The 21,902-nt window shown below is 42.2% G+C and overlaps 1 protein-coding gene across 9 annotated transcripts in view; it reads left to right on the top strand.

Moving 5' to 3' along the window:
• Positions 1-21,902, top strand: part of ECT2 (epithelial cell transforming 2) — a 48,404-nt gene that overhangs the window by 2,232 nt on the left and 24,270 nt on the right. For 2 of the 9 annotated variants that reach the window (XM_081862211.1, XM_081862212.1), the window contains exons 2-18: positions 2,986-3,142; positions 5,494-5,573; positions 6,300-6,482; positions 7,228-7,317; positions 8,376-8,483; positions 10,189-10,262; positions 10,406-10,536; positions 11,445-11,560; positions 11,713-11,775; positions 12,792-13,014; positions 13,119-13,478; positions 14,133-14,269; positions 16,000-16,119; positions 16,735-16,803; positions 17,176-17,286; positions 19,024-19,120; positions 19,779-19,860. In XM_081862211.1, coding sequence (XP_081718337.1) covers positions 3,013-3,142; positions 5,494-5,573; positions 6,300-6,482; positions 7,228-7,317; positions 8,376-8,483; positions 10,189-10,262; positions 10,406-10,536; positions 11,445-11,560; positions 11,713-11,775; positions 12,792-13,014; positions 13,119-13,478; positions 14,133-14,269; positions 16,000-16,119; positions 16,735-16,803; positions 17,176-17,286; positions 19,024-19,120; positions 19,779-19,860 — 2,174 coding nt within the window. In that variant the 5' untranslated portion in view covers positions 2,986-3,012. Of the gene's footprint in view, positions 1-2,985; positions 3,143-3,419; positions 3,495-5,493; positions 5,574-5,742; positions 5,852-6,299; positions 6,483-7,227; positions 7,318-8,375; positions 8,484-10,188; positions 10,263-10,405; positions 10,537-11,444; positions 11,561-11,712; positions 11,776-12,791; positions 13,015-13,118; positions 13,479-14,132; positions 14,270-15,999; positions 16,120-16,734; positions 16,804-17,175; positions 17,287-19,023; positions 19,121-19,778; positions 19,861-21,902 lie in introns of those variants that run through there. The other 7 variants (XM_081862219.1, XM_081862213.1, XM_081862215.1 and 4 more) reach the window with 7 other exon arrangements.

The following is a 21,902-nucleotide window of genomic DNA, read 5'->3' on the forward strand; positions in this document are numbered from 1 at the left end:
GCTTTTGAGTTTCACTTTAGAGATCTGGCAATCCTGCTCTGCTCCACAATTACAGTTTGTTAGTGATGGTTGTCACCTAATGCCAACACATGCTTTATTGTGTATATAGGTGTTATAAAACAGGTCAGATGGAAAAACATCACACTGGAGTACTATTGATTTATAGATGTGTTTTGAGTAAGGATGAAGTAATGATACTTAAAATACAGATTTGGGGGCTGGAATCATGGGTGTGTATGTGATACAACAGATTAGATTTATTTCAGATGCATGCTTAAATTCTTGATTCCATCTTCTACAAAATGTGTTGTTGCAGGACCTGAAACTTTGGAATGTGGTGGGCAGGGTTTATGAGCTGAACTATCAGTGATCAGAGATGGAGCATGTGTGCATTTTCATCTGCCCACATGAAGCTCTGATCTTTCATGTTGGGTTCTGCCTCTCTTTGTTCCATTGTTCACTGATCTAGTGAATAAGTCATTGGTAACTGCTGGGGGGAAATTGATTGCATATTAAGACTCCATGTTGCAACACTAATGCTTAGCATCTTCAGTCATGTGCTTGTCCAGCTCACATGATTCCTTCCTGCTCCAGCACTGCAAGTGCAGCAGGCCGCTGACCCAACTATGGGAAATGACCACGTGAGCCCAAATTTCACAGACAGCTACTGTATTGGGCCCACCTAGTGCTTGCTTCTTGCTTTCTTTTTGATTTCTAATAATTTGAAGAGCTGTCTTATTCTTGTTCTCATAAATTAAAATGAAATAAAAAGCATATGCAACACCTTTCAATTCATGCTGGTTGTGCACTTGTTCCTCTTTGATTGGATATCTGCCTCAACACTCAGTGTTTAGCAAAACTGTAGAGCTCAAAGCATTTGCACTCATCTAAAATTAGGCATGTTGGGCAGGGCAGCACCTACAGTAGATGGTTCCATCTGTTCTGTGCTGAAATTATTCTGGAGCTAACAAAGGATATAGAGAAACAATTGTAAACCTGGGGTGGTCTTGTCTTGTCTTGCATAGTCAATTCCCCCTTCTCCCAGTAGTCTATTGAGGTGTTAAATGTTCTGAACACTAAAAGCCTATCTAATATTCTAATCTGTGTTAAGCTGTTTTCAGTATGCATTCTTGTTCAAATTCAAAGTGCCTTGCTGGTTCAGATCAAGATCCAGCATTTACACAATAATCACTGCAACCAGTTAGGTGGTTCATTGGAAATTGGCCCATGCCTTCTGCTCCACCTGTCATCACACTACTATCACAGAGTATAGTTTATCTCTTCTGCTCATATTTTGCCTTAGCTGTGTGTTTCTGTGTGTTTTGCCATTCACTCTCTTATGACAGTGTCCTTTAAAAAACAACAACATTCCAACCCCACCCCACAACAGCTGTGAAGTTCTGCACACAGTTGCATAATAAAAGGTGGCATATGAAAGGTGAAAGTTAAGCAAAGCTTAGAAATCAGAAAGAGGGCATTGATGGAGTGGCTGCAGGAGAAGCTGTGGATGCAACACCTTGAAGTTTATGTAGAATCTTCATAAGTAATGGGGAGAGATATTTTAGCAGTTCTGAAATTACTAAAAGGGAGTAAGACAGACAGGAAGGCATACAAGACAGACTTTCAGTTGTCTGGGCTTCATCATACAAAATAAAAGGTCAGATCTTATGTAATGAAGCATAATTTCTCTACACTCGGTACAAGCTTGAAATACAGGCCTCCTCCCTTGAGACTTGGCAGTTTAGAGAAAATGAGAGGCTTACTATTCCTCAAGTTTTTTCCTGTTCAAAATGTTTAATTGCTTCTACTTAATTTGATAATGTGAAAAGAGGTATGTTTATATGATGCATAAAGAATTCATATACAGTGGTGCCCCGCAAGATGAATGCCTCGCAAGACGAAAAACTCGCTAGACGAAAGGGTTTTCCATTTTTCGAGGTGCTTCGCAAGACGAATTTCCCTATGGGCTTGCTTCGCAAGATGAAAATGTCTTGCGAGTTTGCTTCCTTTTTCGTAAAACCGTTAATACCCGGGGAATCCACGCTCCGCAAGACGAAAAAATCGCAAGAGGAAGCGACTCGCGGAACGAATTATTTTCGTCTTGCGAGGCACCACTGTAGTTAAACACAGCCAGTTACGTTGTGGGTGTTATTGTTAGTTGGATTTATGTAACTGTAGGTTTGATAGTGTCCTGTATCCTGTCAGCTTCCCCTGCTGATGTGCCAGGAGTTGCTCTGGTACTTATAGCACTTGCATGAGCATTTTACATAGCATGGCACACAAGTGAACTTAATCCCTTCCAGAAGTCCGTTCTTAAACTGAAACTGTTCTTGAACTGAGGCACGCTTTCCCTAATGAGGTCTCCTGCCGCCAGTTCCCTTCCACTGTTTGGATTCCGTTCTTAGACTGAAGTAAAGTTTGCAAACCAGGACACTACTGCAGGTTTTGCCGAGTTTGTAAACCGAATCATTCGTAAACAGGACTGTTCTTAAACCGAGGTACTGCTGTACTAGAGAGCCATGGATACCAGAATTCCATGAACACAGAGACGAGCACGAATGAATACCATAAATAAATAGCATGTTGAGAATGTTGCTCATTTGGCTCCAGCAGATTTTGCAACATCTGGGCAGCGCATATAGTTATAGAAAAATATGTTTTGCATAAACATCTTCAAGTATGATCTTATAGCCCAGGTATCTTCCACCCACTGACCCACCCAGAAAACCCCCCTTTCTCCCTGTAGTGTTTAGACCCTGCAGATCTTAATGGCAAAACAGAACAGGAAGCAGCAACAGCAGTAATTGGTAAATGCAAGAGGAAAAGTGAGGCTTTGACCATGTAGGTACAAGCTCTGGTACGGGTATTCAAATTGCAGAGTTGCTTTTGGAGTACGGTTAGGAACCTTACATAGATTGCTAATAGTTTCCTAAACGGTGTGTTTCCTTAAAAATAATAATAACTTACTGGGTGATTCCCTTGCAGCCGTAGAAGTGAAATACCCTTTTGACCATGGCTGACAACAGTACGCTCATGTCTGATACAGGGAGGAGTCTCTTGGCAGATTCTTCCATTCTTGACTCCAAAATTACAGAATCTTCAAAGGAGAACCTATTCAGGGGATCAGCTTCAGATGATGAAGGTAATGGAGTGAATGGTTCTTATTTCAGAATGTGGATAAAAGTCATTTGCTATAGAAACTCTTGCAATCTAGCTATGAATCTAGTTATGCTTCTCTTTGTATTCCTCTATTTTTTTCAGATGGGAGCATTCAAATGTGTGCTTTGATAGCAATATTTATGTTATACTTAGCTGAAGCACAAAGCACAATGCAGACTCTTTCCTGTAGGCTTATTTTGTTTTTATTTACTAATTAAAGTATTTCTGTTTTGCCTTTGGCTTCACAATGGAACCCCAAGGCAACTGTCCACTTCATTAAAATAATAAAAGCAAGTAGAACACAAACAGCAGCAGCAATAGCAACTTTATAATAGGTAAATATCAAGACCACAGATGTAAATTGTGAATAGATTATTGAAAAGTGCACAAAAAATCCTTGTTGTCTGATGGCATACAATGAATAAGCTTGTGGGTTTGATAGCAAGATGTTCCATAATCTCTAAAGGCCCATTTTGCACATAATGCTAAGCCAAACCAGTGGCTTGGCATGAACGAACAAACGTTTGTTTCTCCCCCCAGCCTTGCTTCTGCTGCACTACCCAGCACTAAGCAACGGTTTAGCTTAGCATTAAACCTGAGCCCAGACTTGTGGTTGGCCTCACTCTAGACCAGAGGTTTTCAACCTTTTTGAGTCCATGGCTCCTTACATTTTTTCTGCGGCACCCCTGTGGGGCTCAGGAGCTCAGTTATGTCACCCCTTGCCTTCCAAGCTGGCAGCCTCTCACCCCTTTTTAAACACCCTCTCTTGTGGAGGGTTCCCTCGGCCTTCTCCCTTCTCCTTGGGAGTCCCCTGTGCCTCCCCAGTCTCTGAGCTGCCCCCCTGCCCGAAAGAGAAGTGCTTCCTCACACTGCCCTACTGGGGCATCGGAAGAGGTTGCCCCTACTGCATTATCTGGATCCATTCGCAACCAAGATTCAGGCCTAGCTTCAGAACGGAGTCAGTCTTGGTTACCCTGACCCATGACCTTTATCAGGACAGGGATAGAGGGAATGTGATCCTGTTGCTTCTCTTTGATCTCTCAGCATCACTCAGTACCATTGACCATATTGACTGGATCGACTAAGCGAGTTAGCAGTAGGAAATATGGTGATTCTACAGGGCTGTTTTCAGAAAGTGACACTAGGAGACTCCATCTGCCTTAGTGGCCCAACAGAGCCTGACCAAAGGTGAACGTGAGGTCAGCATCTTACCTTGGGAGACAGCAGCGGGGACTGCTGGGCCTGCATGGTGGAAAGGCTCCCCTTCGGCTCTGGGCACTCAGCTCCCAGGGAGGCCTTGCACACAGCCAGCACAAAAAAGGCCAGAGCGGTGCCTGCCTGGCCTCCCACTTGTCTGTCCGTCCCAACAGCAAGGGCTGGTTGGGCTCCCTCGCCTACTTGCTTGCTTACTCCAAGGCTGCCTCAGCTCCTGACAACCAGCACCCCCTGGCCAACCCCGGAGCCACCATTCACCTGGGGAGCTTGTAGCTAGAGCTGCTGCAACCAACAGCTGTGCAAACCTTTGGGAGGCAGAGACGTGAGAGGGCATCAGAGGAAGGGAGGAAAGGAAAGAAGGACCGAGGCCAGTGTTGCCCACAGCACCCCTGACCATCATTCAAGGCACTCCAGGGGGCCAGAAACGGAACCCCTGCCCTAAATGGTTGCTGCCTGTATAGGTGAATTACATGTATAAAAGGATGTTATTGGGAATATAAGCTTCTACTTCCTCTCCCTTGTTGAGAGAGAAGATTGTTGTTGTATGTTCATTTAGTCGTGTCCGACTCTTCATCACCCCATCGACCAGAGCACGCCAGGCACTCCTGTCTTCCACTGCCTCCTGCAGTTTGTTCAAACTCATGCTTCGAGAACACTGTCCAACCATCTTGTCCTCTGTCATCTCCTTCTCTTTGTGCCCTCCATCTTTCCCAACATCAGGGTCTTTTCCAGGGAGTCTTCTCTTCTCATGAGGTGGCCAAAGTATTGGAGCCTCAGCTTCAGGATCTGTCCTTCCAGTGAGCACTCAGGGCTGATTTCCTTAAGAATGGATCGGTTTGATCTTCTTGCAGTCCATGTGACTCTCAAGAGTCTCCTCCAGCACCATAATTCAAAAGCATCAATTGTTCGGCGATCAGCCTTCTTTATGGTCCAGCTCTCACTCCCATACATCACTACTGGGAAAACCATAGCTTTAACTATACGGACCTTTGTTGGCAAGGTGATGTCTCTGCTTTTTAAGATGCTGTCTAGGTTTTGTTGCAGAGATCAGATAGGTTGCTTTAATTCTGCAATCATATGTTTAGATACTGTTTGTTCTTTTTTCACCTCTCCCAAAAGAAGAAATGCCGCAGATTGAAACTAGGGTAGTCCTACCGAAAGAAGCTGCAAAATGTGAAGAACTTCTGAAAGCTTTGGAGGTAAGCTTTATCAGGCCCCCTACATGATGCCCATGACTGAAATTGTGCCCTTGAAGATTTCTGGTGCTCTCAAAATTCTAAATGCCTATGATCCCAAATGGTATGCGATCCCTCATGTTATTGAAAACTTGTAGTTGAGGCTTTGGATTATTTCGTTCTCATACTGAAGTTCTCCTCTTCTGCAGACCATTAAGATAATGGAAGTTCCCGTTATAAAGATAAAGGAAGCTAGTTCTGGTAAATCGGAAGAAAAACTTATTAAAAGTATTATCCATATGGTATGTTGGGGCAATTACGTGTACGTGTCTGCATGCAGTCTTTTGCACTACTGGGACAGAAGTGGGCAAAATCAACAATCTCATCACTTGGTATATGGATAATATAAAAGCACAATAGTAGTGAATGGTGCAAAATGGAGCTAGCTGAATCGAAGCTTTGACACTTTGGGGTCATTGGTTCTGAATTGATGTACACCTGTGATCGTTATGCTGATGCATCTCATGCTCAAATTAGAACTCAAATTTGATTTAACTATTAAAACTCTTTGCTTCTATCTGTAAAAAAGGAGTCATGTTTCTGTTGAGCTAGCTTCAAATTTAATGGGCAGTTTCTCACTCATACTTACTTTTTTTGAAATAATCCTGCTGTATAACTTAGAGGCAGAAAAACATTTTTGTTAGCTTTACTATTGTAAATAATACTTGACTTTTTTGTAAACAATTGAAGGAAATTAAAGTGCCCTACATAAAGACGGATTCAGTGGAGGAGTATAAGAATTCCGATTCGCCAGAATTTGAGACCATTTTTGTGATAGCAGACTTCCAAGATCCCATTTTCAACGATTTGCACAAAGCTGACTGCAGAGTCCTTGGGCCCCCAATAGTACTGCACTGTGCCAGAAAAGGCGAGGTAAGAATATACATTGTAAGAGATCTTAAAATGGTGGTTACCTTCTGTTTTAGACATGCATATCTTTGGATACAATTGTGGCTTCCCCTGTAACTCCTGAAACTGGGACCTGTTTAAAAATGTATTTTATTCACTTGTCCTTTGGGATACACGTTGAATTCTTGATCCATGTCTGTATTAAATAACACAGTCATAATCTTTGACAGATCCGTTTTCACTCATTTTTCCACCATACCGTGTGGCTCTCTGATATCTGTAGTGCAACATTTGAATGAAGCACACTTCTATTGTGCATCTAATACTTGAAAAAAAAATAGAGTCTTGTGGTGCCTTAAAGGCTAACAGGTTTATTAGGGCATAATAAAAAATACATCCATAATGAAAATGTACACTAAACAAAACATGTTAATACAGGAGGTTCTTATCAGGTCTGTGGTCCTTTTCTTACTTTGCTGTAACTGTGTTTTCTTCTTCCCACACAAATCTCTCCTCCTCCCTAGGGAATCTTTAGCTTTACCGTCCTTTGTCTTGTAAATGTGACTTCTTCATTTAGATGTTAACAAGAACAGTATAGGAAGAAACAACCAGGAAGTGACTTCTATAGAGCTGTAGGTTTGATTAAACCAGGCCCCTAGTTCCCTGAATGGGTGGCGGTTTATCCATCAAGTGCATGATTTTCACACAAGCTTACTTAATTGTCTTGGGGCGTCTTCGGTCACAACTAACCAGCTTACTTTTATTTCAGCCTCTGCCTTTTTCATGCCGCCCGTTGTACTGTGCCAGTATGTTGAATCTTGTGTTATGCTTCACCGGATTCAGAAAGAAAGAAGAATTGGTAAGTTTGTCTTTTTTCCGTTCTCCTTAGAATACATGGAATAATAGTTGAAGAGGTTGTAATATTGAGTGGAGAACAAGTACTGGGAGATCCACATGGAGCTTGGTACTGACTGCTATAGCAGCACCACTTGAGGAATGTGCAAAGAAGTTTTTTTTTTTTAAATCACAAAGGGAATAGTGTGATGGACATGAAATGGGGACATCTGGATTCAAGCTTCCACACAGCACTGAGTGATATTCAGCTGTGGGATGGTGACTGATCCAACTTGAAGACTTGATGTGTATCTCTTCCTGCAGGCATTTTAAGGGCATTTTCTGATTTTATCTGCTGATTTTTATTTGTTATGTGCTTTCTGTGATTTTTATGCACACTGCTTGGAAATTTTTGTATATAAATAGTTGAAATAAGCAGAATGGGCTTAATGCCATATACACCACCACATGGGGTCCTCCTATGGAAGACAGGAATACAATTATGAGACACAAGTTGGTTAAAAGTACCAAATGTTTGTGGGGTAATACTGTGAGTGCTGATTAGTGAAGTTAACTCACTGCAGTCAGCAAGTAGTTAGCTTCTCTTTCTGCCTCTGGGTGTCTTCACTAAACATTCCTTTAAAGTTTTGGATTTTAACCTATTCCTTCCATGTGGTAGAGTAGTATGGCATTTGTGGGGTGAGTAACTAGGCTTCGGACCGTTCCAACTCGTATACGGTTTTTTCAGTTACCCTCACAACACTGTAGGCAATTGGAAGTAGAGTAGACATCTGCTTCTGCTTCCCCTTAATTGCCAGGTTCATAGGATGAATTTTTGACTCTCCTGTGCAAAGCACCCCTAAGCAAACCTTGCTCCGAACTCTTGACCCTCCTGTGCAGGAATGCCTTTAAAGAGAGAAGTAACCATTTTACAACCCAAATGTTGCAATGTAAACCGAAAGGAGAATGGCTGGAAGTACTGTTGCTTCGTACATTGAATTGCAGACAGCATATTACCTTGGTCTAATAGCAATTTTGTTTAAAAAATAAATAAAACTAACTGGAGCCCAATTTTGTTCATAGGTGAAGCTGGTGACTTTGGCTCATCATATGGGAGGGATTATTCGACGGGATTTCAATTCAAAAGTTACACATTTGGTGGCTAATTCTACGCAAGGAGGCAAATTCAGAGTATGTTCATTTCCCTTTCTAGTTCAGAGTTTGGGTGCAGAATATGTTTTTTTGCATATACCAGGCATACGATGCAAAGGGATGATAAGTATTGTATATACATTAAGCTGTGGGCAGGAGTAAATGGATTTTGCATTTAAAGTTTTTGATTGTGCGTCTTTATTTTAAGAGGCATTTCAGTATTTTGAAGGATGTCTTGGAGGTGTATTAGAGTGGCATTTTGATGTTGCGTAACTTTTCATTTAAATGTCAATTCCAAAGCAGTTGAAGATACAACAAAACAAATTCCTTCCAGTAGCACCTTAAAGACCAACTAAGTCAGTTCTTGGTATGAGCTTTCGTGTGCATGCACACTTCTTCAGATACCTGAAGATGCATGCACACGAAAGCTCATACCAAGAACTGACTTAGTTGGTCTTTAAGGTGCTACTGGAAGGAATTTGTTTTGTTTTGACTATGGCAGACCAACACGGCTACCTATCTGTAGTTGAAGATACAATTCATGTAGATAAGTATTCTGTTGCAAAGCCTATAACTGCAGCCTTGTGCTGTCAGCTGGAGGTCTAAGAATGCAGTACAGTAGTTCTTATGGAGTTACCTCACGACCCAGTGGCAGGAGAGGTTTAATACTGTAACTGGACAGCAGTTTTGTTCTGGTTTTGTTGCATCCGGCCATATTAAAATGAAATCTCACTTGTGTCTACGTTTCCCACAGGAATGCAGCGAAGTATACCATAGCTGTCTTCCATGAGCAGACATCTATTTTATCTAAATCATTTTAAATACAGTTGACCCTCCATTTATGGCTTAGTAAAATAATGAATTGTCCATATTCATATATATGATGGATTTATTGAGGGCTGGATAATATGGCTCCCTGCCAAAATGTTGGGGTGGATAGACATAAATCACTGATTGAAAATCTGATTTACATTGGCTTCCCCCTCCTGCAGAAGGACTGTAGCTCAGTGGTAGAGTATCTGCTTTGCATGAAGAATGTCCCAGGTTCAGTCCCTGGCATCTCAAGGTGGGACTGTATGTACCCAGTCTAGAATCCTGGGGAGACTATTCCAATTAGTGTACACAATACTGAGCTAGATGAACCAATGATCTGGCTCCATTCCCCCTGTTATTTGAATCAAGGAAGCAATTCAATTGTTTTAATATTTCCTGAAGGAGCATGTATACTAATCAACTTGCGTAATTAAAGCTTGCCATTAAATAAAGCTTTTATATTACATGGGAGCAGAATCTGACCCCCTCTGGTCATGAAGTCTGTGTGCAGTCAGGAATTTCTAATGCCTTCATGCAAAAGAAAGGTGGGAGGAAGGAATGTGCAAGCCTGAATATTGCCAAACCATGTTTTGGTGTTGTAATATGAATATGTGGGTCCATGTTTCACTATCATAATGTTTGACTCCAAAGGCCAGATTTCACCTGCTTTGTTCTTTGAACTTTGTGTTTCAATAGGGGTCCATGGATTCAATTTTGTGAGCTTGCCACACTTCCACTAACATCCAGTGTTAAAGTACAGATCTTTTTTTAAAAAATTAAAAAAGCCACAAATGTTAATTCTGTTTATCAAGCATAGATTTTTGTGTTTTGTGAAATACTGTGATCGTTACTAAGTAAGCCTTTGCAAGGGCATTCTCTTTTTCAGTCTGCATAGGAACAGTACCTGTTAACCTTTTTCTCTGCTCTGCAGGCAGCTGTGAGTCTAGGCACACCCATCATGAAAGCAGAGTGGATTTATAAGGCCTGGGAGAAAAGGAACGACATGTATGTATACATTCTCCAAAGTAGCATTGGTATTTGCACTTGCGTGCAGGACAGTGAGCAGAAATCATTTTCTGCATAGGAAAACATGGTGCAACAAGGTTTAAATCCCTCATTCCATTTTCCCCCTACCCCCCACTCCTTAGTGACTTCTGTGCTGCTACTGAGGAATTCAGGAAAGAATTTAAAGTTCCCCCATTTCAGGACTGCATGTTGAGTTTTCTTGGATTCTCTGAGGAAGAAAAGAAGAGCATGGAAGAAATGACAGAAATGCAAGGTAAATGTGAAAAAACTATTGCACTAAAAGAGTCTATGTACATAAAATGCTTTAAAGCTCCTTGTGCCCCGGACAAAAACACTACTATCACTGTAAAAAGATACTTTGGGAGGGGGGCACACATATTAAATAGCCAGCATGTTATTATATTGCTGATACTACAGATTTTGATGCTCTGTTTTACTGAGAACGTGTTAGTGTTCATATTTGTAAATGTATTATAGCAGTTGATGACTTGTTTAATGAACTGTATACCCCTCTATTATACCTTTCAATGGAATCATGCTTTTCTACTGATTTGCACTGATTTGCTCTACCTTTCTTGGAGCACTCCATATCTTCATATCCCTTATGCTAACCTTCAAAAAGGCCAGTATTATTCTCAAAGTACAGACAGAAGAAATAAGCAAGTTCCATGTAGTGAGTTCATAGTTGTGAGCTTTCAAGTAGGGACATTTAGGTTTATCCTCTTAGCCAGTATGTAGCACCAACTAGAGGTGCCCTTCTCCATTCTCTGAAATCTGCATCTGCTTGCCATTGAGCCTCAGGTTTCTTCTATATCTTCCTTTCTAAACTCTTATTCTGAATAAATAAGGGTTTGGGGGACCTGTGGTCCTCTTCCTAATTTCATGTGTGTGGCAAAGAGGGGAAAATGTTGAAGACGAGTGGCAAAAAGAGATGTGCCCCAGCTAGGTTTGGCTCTGTCTCCTGACAGATTACATGTGAGGGACAGAGGAAAGTCTCCTCTCCCCTGCCTTACATAATATTTTGAGAATAACTTTGCACATTTTTCACTGGGAAATAAGATTCCCGCCTCCCTTGGTGTTACTGTAGTGTGTTGGAATGAAAATTTAGTGTAGAATTTAGGAAGGAACAGATTAATCTTGTCAACCCTCTTTTGTCTTCAGGTGGACAACACCTGCCTGTAGGTGATGAAAGGTGTACTCATCTCATAGTTGAAGAAAATACTGTAAAAGACCTTCCGTTTGAGCCATCACAGAACCTCTACGTTGTAAAGCAGGAGGTCAGTTTTAATAGAAAATCCTGGATTCTTAAAATGCATCCTAAGCCTAAACCCCTTGGCTTTTGCTTTTCAGTAGCTATTTTTAACGTTGGCAATGATGGATTGTTGTATATGCTTGAGCAAATCACAGAAAATGTTTTTTCTCCCTCTAGTGGTTTTGGGGAAGCATTCAGATGGATGCCAAAGCTGGAGAATCCATGTACCTTTTTGAAAAGGTGAGCTGCTGCAGAAGGAAATCTAGAATATTGAAAGCAATTTATAGAACCAGAATGGGATCTTTAAACTGGGCAATTCCTGGTATTAGCTTATTAATGAAATATAAGATGGAATTTTGGGATGATTTTTAAACACTTCAGTTCCATTAACCGTGTCAAAGCTTTTTCTGTTTCTGTATTTATGTAAAACACTTATGGCCACTTTTATGAGTAAAACTCAATTAGGGCAGCTTACACAGTGGCCCAGCTCACTAGCTGACTCAAACCATAGTTTAATACAAACAATGGTTTAATGTGAAGCAGCAGCAGATCACAGCTCAGAAGCTCTTGTGGCACTCCCCCCGCCCCCCCCGGTGCTGCGCCAGAGACGAAACAAGGCAGAGTTCTGCTTGTCATGTCATCTGAACCAGAGCTTGTGGCTTCCTTCCCCTAAACAAACCATGAGAGATAAACCAATAACATAAAGCTTAGCTACTACTCATGGTTTGTTGGGAGAGAAACAAACCATAAGCGCAGGTTTTGATAGCGTAATGAGACAGATTCTGGGTTATTTAGTTTGTGGGAGCAGCAGTGCAGGAACATTTGAGCAGTGTGTACCACCATGCTATTTGTTCCCATTAAACCATAGTTCATATTAAACCATGTTTTAATCTGTCATGTGATCTAGACCAGTAAGAGACTGAAATGCAATTTCTAACAACAAAATAGAATAGAATACAAAGCCTCCTATGAAAATTTGAGTAGTAATAAATGCGCATCCAGCCCAAAAATAAAACACTTTTTCCCTCCACAAGAAAAACCATCACCTCAGAGGAGCTCAATAATAGCAGAAGATAATTACTAAAGAATCAGTCAGTGAAAATAATTGGGTTTTCAAGGCCTTCCTGAAGGGCTACAGTAAGCTTTACAGTGAAACCAAAAATTCATTTCAGTAGCAGGATTTTGCAGCTTCCTGTGGTTCTAAGCTGTAGAGCAGGAGTACAGTTACCTATCTGAATGTTTATATTTCATTGCAGTTAGACAGCCCTGAACTGAAAACGTCTGTCTCACAACTTTCACTGAGTACTCCAAACAGCAACCGGAAGAAACGTCGTTTAAGAGAGACCCTTGCTCAGCTGACCAGAGAGGCAGACATGTCTCCTTTCCCACCTCGGAAGCGGCCATCAGCTGAGCATTCCCTTTCAATGGGATCCTTACTTGATATTTCCAATACTCCTGAATCAGGCATAACTAATGGAGGTAAAGCAAAACCAGCTCCGTGTCCCTTAATAGTTGTGGCAAAAATAAAACACTTCTGAATACTGACACGAGTAACTGATTTTTCCCTTCTCAATACTATACAGGGAGCAGGATAGAATTGAGGAACGTGGATATTGGTAGACAGAAGGGCAACTCTCATTTCTATAGACTTAGTCGGATGAGGAGGAAATCATGCAGGCTTTCCAGATGTATTCCTCTGGATAACGTTGCTCGTAAATGTTGCATAAACTCCTTAGAAAATCTGCAACAAACCATCAAGGCAGCTAGCAGTAAGCCACCTGAAAGCCTAGTTAATGAAGCACCTCAAATGAATCTTCAGAAATTCATTATTTTCCCAGTCGAAAGCAAGGAAACTTCTGTAAGCCTCCGTTCCATTCCAATTTTGAAAGATGTTGTCGTATGCGAACATCATCCAGTTAGAGATGTACCGAGAACATCGCAAGGTGATGATGAGCAAGTTTCCTTAAATTTTTTAGATTGCAGTGACCATTTAGGTAATGCAGAACTTAATTTGGGGCATGAGTCGTGTACTAAAGGCGATTTCAAAATACAGATTGGATCCGTTTGTGGCACCTGACTTCCAAGGTGAACCAAATTTGTCTCAGCAAGAGTAGAGGTGGAGACATCTTACTGATGTAAATAAGGTAAACTAGGTGCTGTTCAGATTCCTGATAAATTCTGCACCTGAGATCCTTGGCAATTCTCTACAATAGAATACAAAAAAAATTACTTCTGGTATCAAAATATTCTGGGGATATTCCCTAATATTGCTAAAATAATGGGCATTGGCTGTTTTATAATAGTAGTGCAGAGAGAGAGTGGTAGATAGAACTTCACCTTGCATGGTGGCACAGAAAGTAAGGGCTTTTCCTGTTCAAGCAGGTTTTTATTTTGTGTGAGTTTAAAAAGTTGGAAGAGCACTCTGATCTTCATATTTAAAATGGATTAACACATCTAATGGAAACAGTTGTCTTAAATAGATCTCCTGTTAAGAATCCATGGTAGTTTCCCTGCTTGTAAAAAAAACAAAAAAAACCCCCCACAAATAAACACCCAAATAATTTTTTTTTTACATCTTGTGTCTCCATCCTTTACAGAAACTCCAAAATCATGTGCAAAGCCGTCCAAAAACTCAACTCCTTTTCTGCCAAAGCAGTCTGCGAGATGGCAGGTTGCGAAGGAGCTGTATCAGACGGAGAGCAACTATGTTGATATCCTGACAACCATAATCCAGGCAAGTCGATAGGTCCCCCCCTGTACCTGATGAAAACTTGCTACAAATCAATAGCACCTCACCATCCAAAAAGATCCATTATAAGGGGCCTCTGTTACAACTAGTATTGCAGTAACTGCCCTCTGAGGGCTGATGGGCACCTTACACGGCAGCCATGTTGTCTGTATGCTGTGCGTGTCTCATGCCAGATAAGGAGAGGTGTGTCTGCAAAGGATGTGATGTGGAGGCAGTCATGCGCCAAGAAGCTATGGCTGGCCTGTGCTTCCTGGCACTTGTCTACCATGCACACATGACTGAGGTTTAAATAGGCTTTTTTTTTTTTTCACTTGGGGATCCTTCAGTTCTCCCATCCAGATGACTGATTGGTTTCATGCTTGCTCATCTTCACCAGTGCTTCAGCAGCAGGTGCTCCTATGCCGCTTACTGGGCATCTGCCGTATGTTAAAGACTAACCTGACAACCATGTCTAGTCAGCAGCTGTTTTTATTGGAGCGCCATTGTGAGAAGGGCCCGAAGAGTGACAGGTCTGTGCCTGAACATGGCCTGCCAAGAAGTTATGTTAGCGCTGATGCAGTTACTGGAAATGCACAAAGTCTGAAACAATGCAGCTGCATTAGAACACGAATCATTTCCAAAATATAATTATAAATGCGTCTTCTCCAGCACTCGGTTCGAACAGCGTTTCTGCATTGCAACTAGGTTGTCCTCGGTATCATCGATGCTCTTCCTTTCATTTAGGAAAAGATATTGATCTGTATTTTGCAAATGTTTTAAAATGTTTAAAATGCTTTAAAAATACTATACTGCTTCTTGGGAGAAAAGCAATGACCGACCTAGACAGCATCTTAAAAAGCAGAGACATCACCTTGCTGACCAAGGTCCGCATAGTTAAAGCTATGGTTTTCCCAGCCATGATGTGTGGAAGTGAGACCATAAAGAAGGCTGATTGCCGAAGAATTGATGCTTTTGAATTATGGTGCTGGAGGAGACTGCAAGAAGATCAAACCTCTCCATTCTGAAGGAAATCAGCCCTGAGTGCTCACTGGAAGGACAGATTGTGAAACTGAGGCTCCAATACTTTGGCCACCTCATGAGAAGAGAAGACTCCCTGGAAAAGACCCTGAAGTTGGGAAAGATGGAGGGCACAAGGAGAAGGGGACGACAGAGGACCAGATGGTTGGACAGTGTTCTCGAAGCTACCAGCATGAGTCTGACCAAACTGCGGGAGGCAGTGGAAGACAGGAGTGCCTGGTGTGCTCTGGTCACCCCATGGGGTCACGAAGAGTCGGACACGACTAAACGGCTCAACAACAACAACAATACTATATTATACTGAAATGTTTAAATGTTTCTTTGATTGTCCTTGAATCTTACCACCACCCTTGCCGTCCTCTCCTGTCACACCTCTGTGGTGCGCCACATCCTTTGAGAACCATTCCTCTAACTGTGGCACTTGGGGGTTGGTAATGTAGACAGCTGAACCAACATCAATTTATATGGGTACTAGGAAAGCCTTCATTTTTATTGTTTAGGGCAGGGGGGGGTAAGGGGAGTGATGACTAGGCGGCAGCATCTTGGCACGGTAAACCTGGCCCAGACCATAATTGCCAATAGGTGGCTTTAGGGAAATTGTTATCTACTGCAAAGAGCATGAATCTGCCTTGAGTGCAGCCTTCCAATTAAGATGACCCTGTGGTATTCAATGTATTTGCTGTTTTCATTTTTTCCAGGTCTTTCAAGTCCCCTTGGAAAAGGAAGGACAACTTGGAGGCCCCATCCTTGCACCAGAGGAAATTAAAACCATATTTGGCAGTATCCCTGACATCCTTGATGTACACACCAAGATAAAGGTTGTACAATGCAGATCTTTCATCTGTGTTGCTTTACTCCTGAGTTTTAACTTGCTTGTGCTGCCCTGGAAAGACATTAATGTTTGGAACAACTAAAGACAGAAAATGGAATTTGAAGTTGCAAGTTTAGCATTTGTTCTACACTCTTCAGCTCAATAGTTCACGAATAGATTCCCTGAAACTGACTCACATCAGGCATAATACCAAAAATAAGGGTGCTTATATTTTCCCTTGCTTCCAAATGTGGTATCAAATTGTTATTGTTATCATTAATTCCATTTGTATAGTACCCTTCACAACAGAAAGAAACAAAATGAGAATTAAAAATACATAAGAAAAACAAACCAATAGCACCCCCCCCCACACATTTAAAAAGCCATAGAATGTTAATCTGCTGAATGCCTGCTTGAAGAGAAATGTTTATGCCTGGTGCCTAAATATATGTAATGAAGTCACTTATCTACACTCAGAGTATATAAGCACCTTCATTACGTATCTTTAAATTAAAGGCTATTTGGGAGCAGAAAAAATGCACAAGTTCAAGGTACTAATATAACTTTCCATCTTACAAATTGTAATTTTTTTTTAATAGGCAATATGTCATTTATGTTCTAGGAGGACCTTGAAGACCTTATGATAAACTGGACTGAAAGCGAAAGCATTGGTGATGTCATACTCAAATATGTAAGTCTTCAACACTAGCTGCATTACCATGAGCGCTCGCATAGCACATGGGGGGGAACCCCCTGGTCTTGGAGGAATTGGGGGAAGCCTCAAACAATGCTAAAACACACAGCTTGTTTTAGTAACATCGAGCAAAGTTTTGCATTGCACACTTGTACTGTTGCATTTGTATACTGCCCTACACCTGTATATCTCAGAGATGTTGGGGAAGGCTGCTGTGGAGTGCCTCTTAGCTGGTTTAGTGGCGACTGAAAATACTTCAGGGCATGATGGTATATTGAAGCTGGTTACTGTAAAGGACCAATTTTTAAAATTACCTTTTTCCACTTCAGCTTTATGCTTGTTGTAAATGAAAGTTCTGCATTCTTTCAGTCAAAAGACTTACTGAAAACATACCCTCCTTTTGTGAACTTCTTTGAAATGAGCAAGGAAATGATTACTAAGTGCGAAAAACAGAAGCCAAGGTTTCACGCTTTCCTGAAGGTAATTACCTCCCCCCCTCCTTGCTCCACCCCTCTGTGGTTTTTTGTTTGTGTGTATGGAAGGGATTTCGTCTGTGTATTGACTTGGAGTATGTTTTTGACTTCTGTGTAATAAGTTAGCAGTGTCTGACTTCAATGCCCTTAGAACAGGTGTGGACCGAAGGTGGATTAGGATCTTGCCAGTAGATTGGCAGAGGTTTTTCACTCCTACTTGCTGAAGCATTTAAAATATTGCTTACCTGCTCTTCATTGCCAAGGTAATCCCAGAGCAGGTTGCCTAAAAAGTCACATATATGCTACTACATTTTATAAGACAAAGTAAGTGAGTAATAGTAGCACTAACAAACAGTCCACAAGATAGTAATCAAACAGATTCAAGTTTCCTATCAAGCTATAGCCTAGATGAATGAACTCAGAGTTGGCACCAGCTGTATCCTGGCCTGGGCAGGGAGGCAGGGAATTCCATATTGAGAGCCCTTCTTGGCATTGCCACATAGTGAGCTTGGTCCAAATGCATCATGGTGAGCAGGGCCTCCCCTTATTTATTTATGATTTGTACCCCGCCCATTTGACTGGTGCCTCCAGCCAGTGATAGATCTAAGAGCACCACCAGATTGCACATCTGTTTGTTTTGGAGGGAGGGCATCCATCCAGAGTAGAAAACCTGCCCAATTCTTGGGCCTGACTATCCACAGGATCTCCATCTTGTTAAGACGGAGCTTCAACTTGGCCCTCATCCAGCCCACCACTTGTCTAAGAACCAGGGCTTGCACCTTCCTTTCTGACTTGGATATACAGAGAAAGTAGAGTTGTGTGTCATCAGCATACTGAGGGCATGTCAGTCTATAACACTCCATACAGTTTCCAATGGACTCATAGAGATATTCAGTAGTCTTGGGAGCAAGATGGAAGCCTGCAGACCACCACAGAATAATTGCTATAAGGCTGAGTTTCTTAGTGTCATTTTCTGAAAACACCCCTGTAGAATCGCCATATTTCCTACTGCCAACCCATTTAGTCGATCCAGCCAATATGGTTGACGGTACTGAGTGCTGCTGAGAGATCAAAGAGAAGCAACAGGATCACATTCCCTCTATCCCTGTCCTGATAAAGGTCATTGGTTAGGGTAACCAAGCCTGACTCAGTTCTGAAGCTAAGCCTGAATTTTGGTTGAGAATGGATCCAGATAATGCAGTGGGGGCATCTTCTTCCCAGGCCCCTGTGGGGCAGCGTGAGGAGGCACCTCTCTTTGGGGTGTGGGGTGGGGCAGCTCAGAGACCAGGGATGGCGATGGTGGCTGCTTGGAGGACTCCCAAGGAATCAAGAGAGGACTGAAGGAATAGTCCACAAGGGAAGGTGTTCAACAAGGGGCGAGGGGCTGCTGGCTCTTCAGGCAAGGGTTAACGTACCTGGGCTTTTGAGACTCAGAGCATTTTCCCACAGGGGAGCTGCAGAAAGAACGTAGTTGGTCAGGGGAGCCGTGGACTCAAAAAGGCTAAAAACCTCTGCAGATAATGCATTTTGTCCACGAGCTTCTGGCCACTACACCTTCCTTAGAAAGGGGATGTTTGTGGCTGGGTGGTAGTTGTTACAAACCTCTGAGTCTGGTGCAGGCTTACTGAGGAATAGTTGCACTACTACATCTTTAAAGACAGCAGGCACCGACCCCTCATGCAAAGAAAATAAGAATTTCACACTAGCAATGGCAAGGATTGAGTTGGTACTTTGCTTTCAATAGATAAATCAAGCTAAACCAGAGTGTGGTCGACAGAGTTTGGCAGAACTCCTCATCCGACCTGTTCAGAGGCTGCCTAGTGTTGCCCTTCTTCTAAATGGTAAGTGAGGGCTGGTTTTGCATCGCTTGTTTTTGTAGAGCAAGTGAGCTGCTGCCTTATTTTAGTTGCTTCGAATTGGGAGAGCTAAACGCTCTGTAACTGAAACGGGTTTCATCTGACTCCATGCCCTTTTCTGCAAATGTACATGACAGAGCTGTTCTAGGGATGGTGGATACTTAAGCATTACTATGTTTTAAACTTTCCAATCAATTTGTTTAAGTCTCTATCACTACGGAGATCTTTAAACATGCTTTGAATTAAGAGGAATAATGGAATGCAATTGGGCAGTGACTGACAATTCCCATCCTCCCAAAACACTCTGTAGGTTATTTATGTCACTAAAACATATGCAGTTCTTAAATCCGTTTGCCACCTACTGTTAAGTATAGTCATACAGGCCTACCCTGCATAATTTACATTAGGCCTTGACAAAGGTGTGGATCAGCTGTTTGAGAGTCTTTCTAGGTGAGTAACGATGAGAAATCCATGTTTTGTAAATAAGAGCTTTGGCAACCACAGAAAAGAACTTCCAGCTGTATGGGGTGAAAAGGTGATTGAAAACCAGTCTCTCTCCCCCCCCCCCCCAATTCTCAAACTTAGTCAACATTATCTTGGCATGATTTTAAAAAGTTGCCCTTTTCACACTTCCCTGTTGTAGACATTAAGAAACATACGGCAGAAGACAATCCTGACAAGGCAACTCTAGAGAGAGCCATTGAGTCGCTAAAGGAAGTGATGACGTAAGTGGTGATACTCATTACTAGGAGATATTCTCTGGGTCTGATATTAGTATGGTAGACTAGCTTGGCAGAAAGGCATACTGCCTATTGAGCAGACAAGTATTCTATATCTCTCTCTCTCCCTACCATACTTGTCTGCTCAATAGGCAGCAGGCATTATATATAGTTTTTAAAAGTTATATTTATAAAAGTGGTACCTTCATTTTCGAACATAATCCATTCTGGAAGACTGTTCGGCTTCCGAAACGTTCGAAAACTGAGGCACAAAGGGTCTTGCAGAGGCGGCCTGCAATTTCAATGGAGAAAATTGAAAAAAAAGCAGTGGAAGCTGTTCAACTTCTGAGGCACATTCGAAAACAGAAGCATTTACTTCGGGTTTTTGGTGTTTGAAAGCCAAAACGGTTGGTTTCCGAGATGCTCAGCAACCAAGGTACCACTATATATGTAACTGTTCTATGCTCTTATATTGTAAATTTGTTTGGCATGCCTCATGGGAAGCTATCAGCAAATGAAATTCCTGCATTGCAGGGGGTTGGACCTTCCAATTCTACTATTCTATGATGCTGTGAAATATATAACAATGATAGGGTTTATCCTGTGGTATATTGCTGGCCTGTATTTTCCGGTTGCCAAAAAAGAAAAGAGAAAACAGAAAGCCGTGGGAATGCTGCTGTTGTGATGAGGTAGCTTAGCTAGGTTCCCAGCTGAACTGTGGGTTCCATCTCAAAAGCCACACATTGAATAGTACTCATTAGAAAAAAGTTATGAGCGTTTAATTCTCCTCAAAACTGGGAGGCCCTGCTTTGGCACTGCTATCCATTTGATACATCGTTTTGTAATGAGAAAGGGACACGGGTGGCGCTGTGGTCTAAACCACTGAGCCTCTTGGGCTTGCTGATAGGAAGGTCGGCAGTTCGAATCCCCATGACGGGGTGAGCTCCCGTTGCTTGGTCCCAGCTCCTGCCAACCTAACAGTTCAAAAGCACGCCAAAAATTGCAAGTAGATAAATAGGTACCGCTCTGGCGGGAAGGTAAACGCCAATTGTGTGCGCTTCTCTGGTTTCGGTGTTCTGCTGCACCAGAAGCGGCTTAGTCATGCTGGCCACATGACCCGGAAAAACTGTCTGCGGACAAACGCCGGCTCCCTCTGCCTGTAAAGCGAGATGAGCACCTCAACCCCAGAGTCGTCTGCGACTGGACTTAACTGTCAGGGGTCCTTTACCTTTATCTTTGTAATGAGAGGTGTCTTACTTCAAAGATAAGTTAACTGTTGCTTTTCCTTTGTGGAAAGGAATTGGTGCTTTTTCTTGTTACAATAACTTTTCCTTAGGGTGATGGGGATATATTGTGAATCCTTTCCCTTACTCCTGAAGCCAGTGAAAATTCAAATGACAATGATAGGAATTCTGTAGGAATTACTTGTACTGCAGGAGACTCCCATGACTGCTGTCAGTGTGAAGGGTCAGCACTGTAGCAGCTGCCTGGTAGCTTTGCAGCGCTTTAAGGGAGGAAAATTCAGCAAATCTGTTTTGATGAACCCCTGCCCCTTTGGGCCTTCCTCAAGTGGAAAACACTTCTCCTTAGTCTTCAACTGCTGACACGGCTGCTCGTTGCAGTCTTTTCACATTTCCCAAGTCTGTGCAAGAAATTAATGCAGGCAGAATTTAAAAACTATCATAAAAGGTGGTGTTTCTGTTTGTGTGTAGCTTTGTATTTTTCGCATGGTGTTGGTATGCATATAGCATAATTCTCCTGTGGTAGTCTTGGTTTCTGGGTAGCCGACTTAACGAAGTGGCCGTTCTGCAGGTGAAGAGGCTTTTCAGCTGTAGATGTGTGTATAGACACATGTTTGGGGGGGGGGGGTGTGCGTGCGCGCGCGCACACACACACACACACACACACACTCACACTCACACTCACACTCCCCACCCATAATAGTCTCTGAGCAAAAGCTTATGTCAATAACTTAAAGTGGTGGATCTGACCTTCATGTGCAATGAAGCAGATACCTGGATGCCCTGTCTGTATTGGACCTAAACCCT

Source organism: Podarcis erhardii, assembly GCF_964252035.2.
Source record: "Podarcis erhardii genome assembly, chromosome: 5".
NCBI lineage: Eukaryota > Metazoa > Chordata > Lepidosauria > Squamata > Lacertidae > Podarcis > Podarcis erhardii.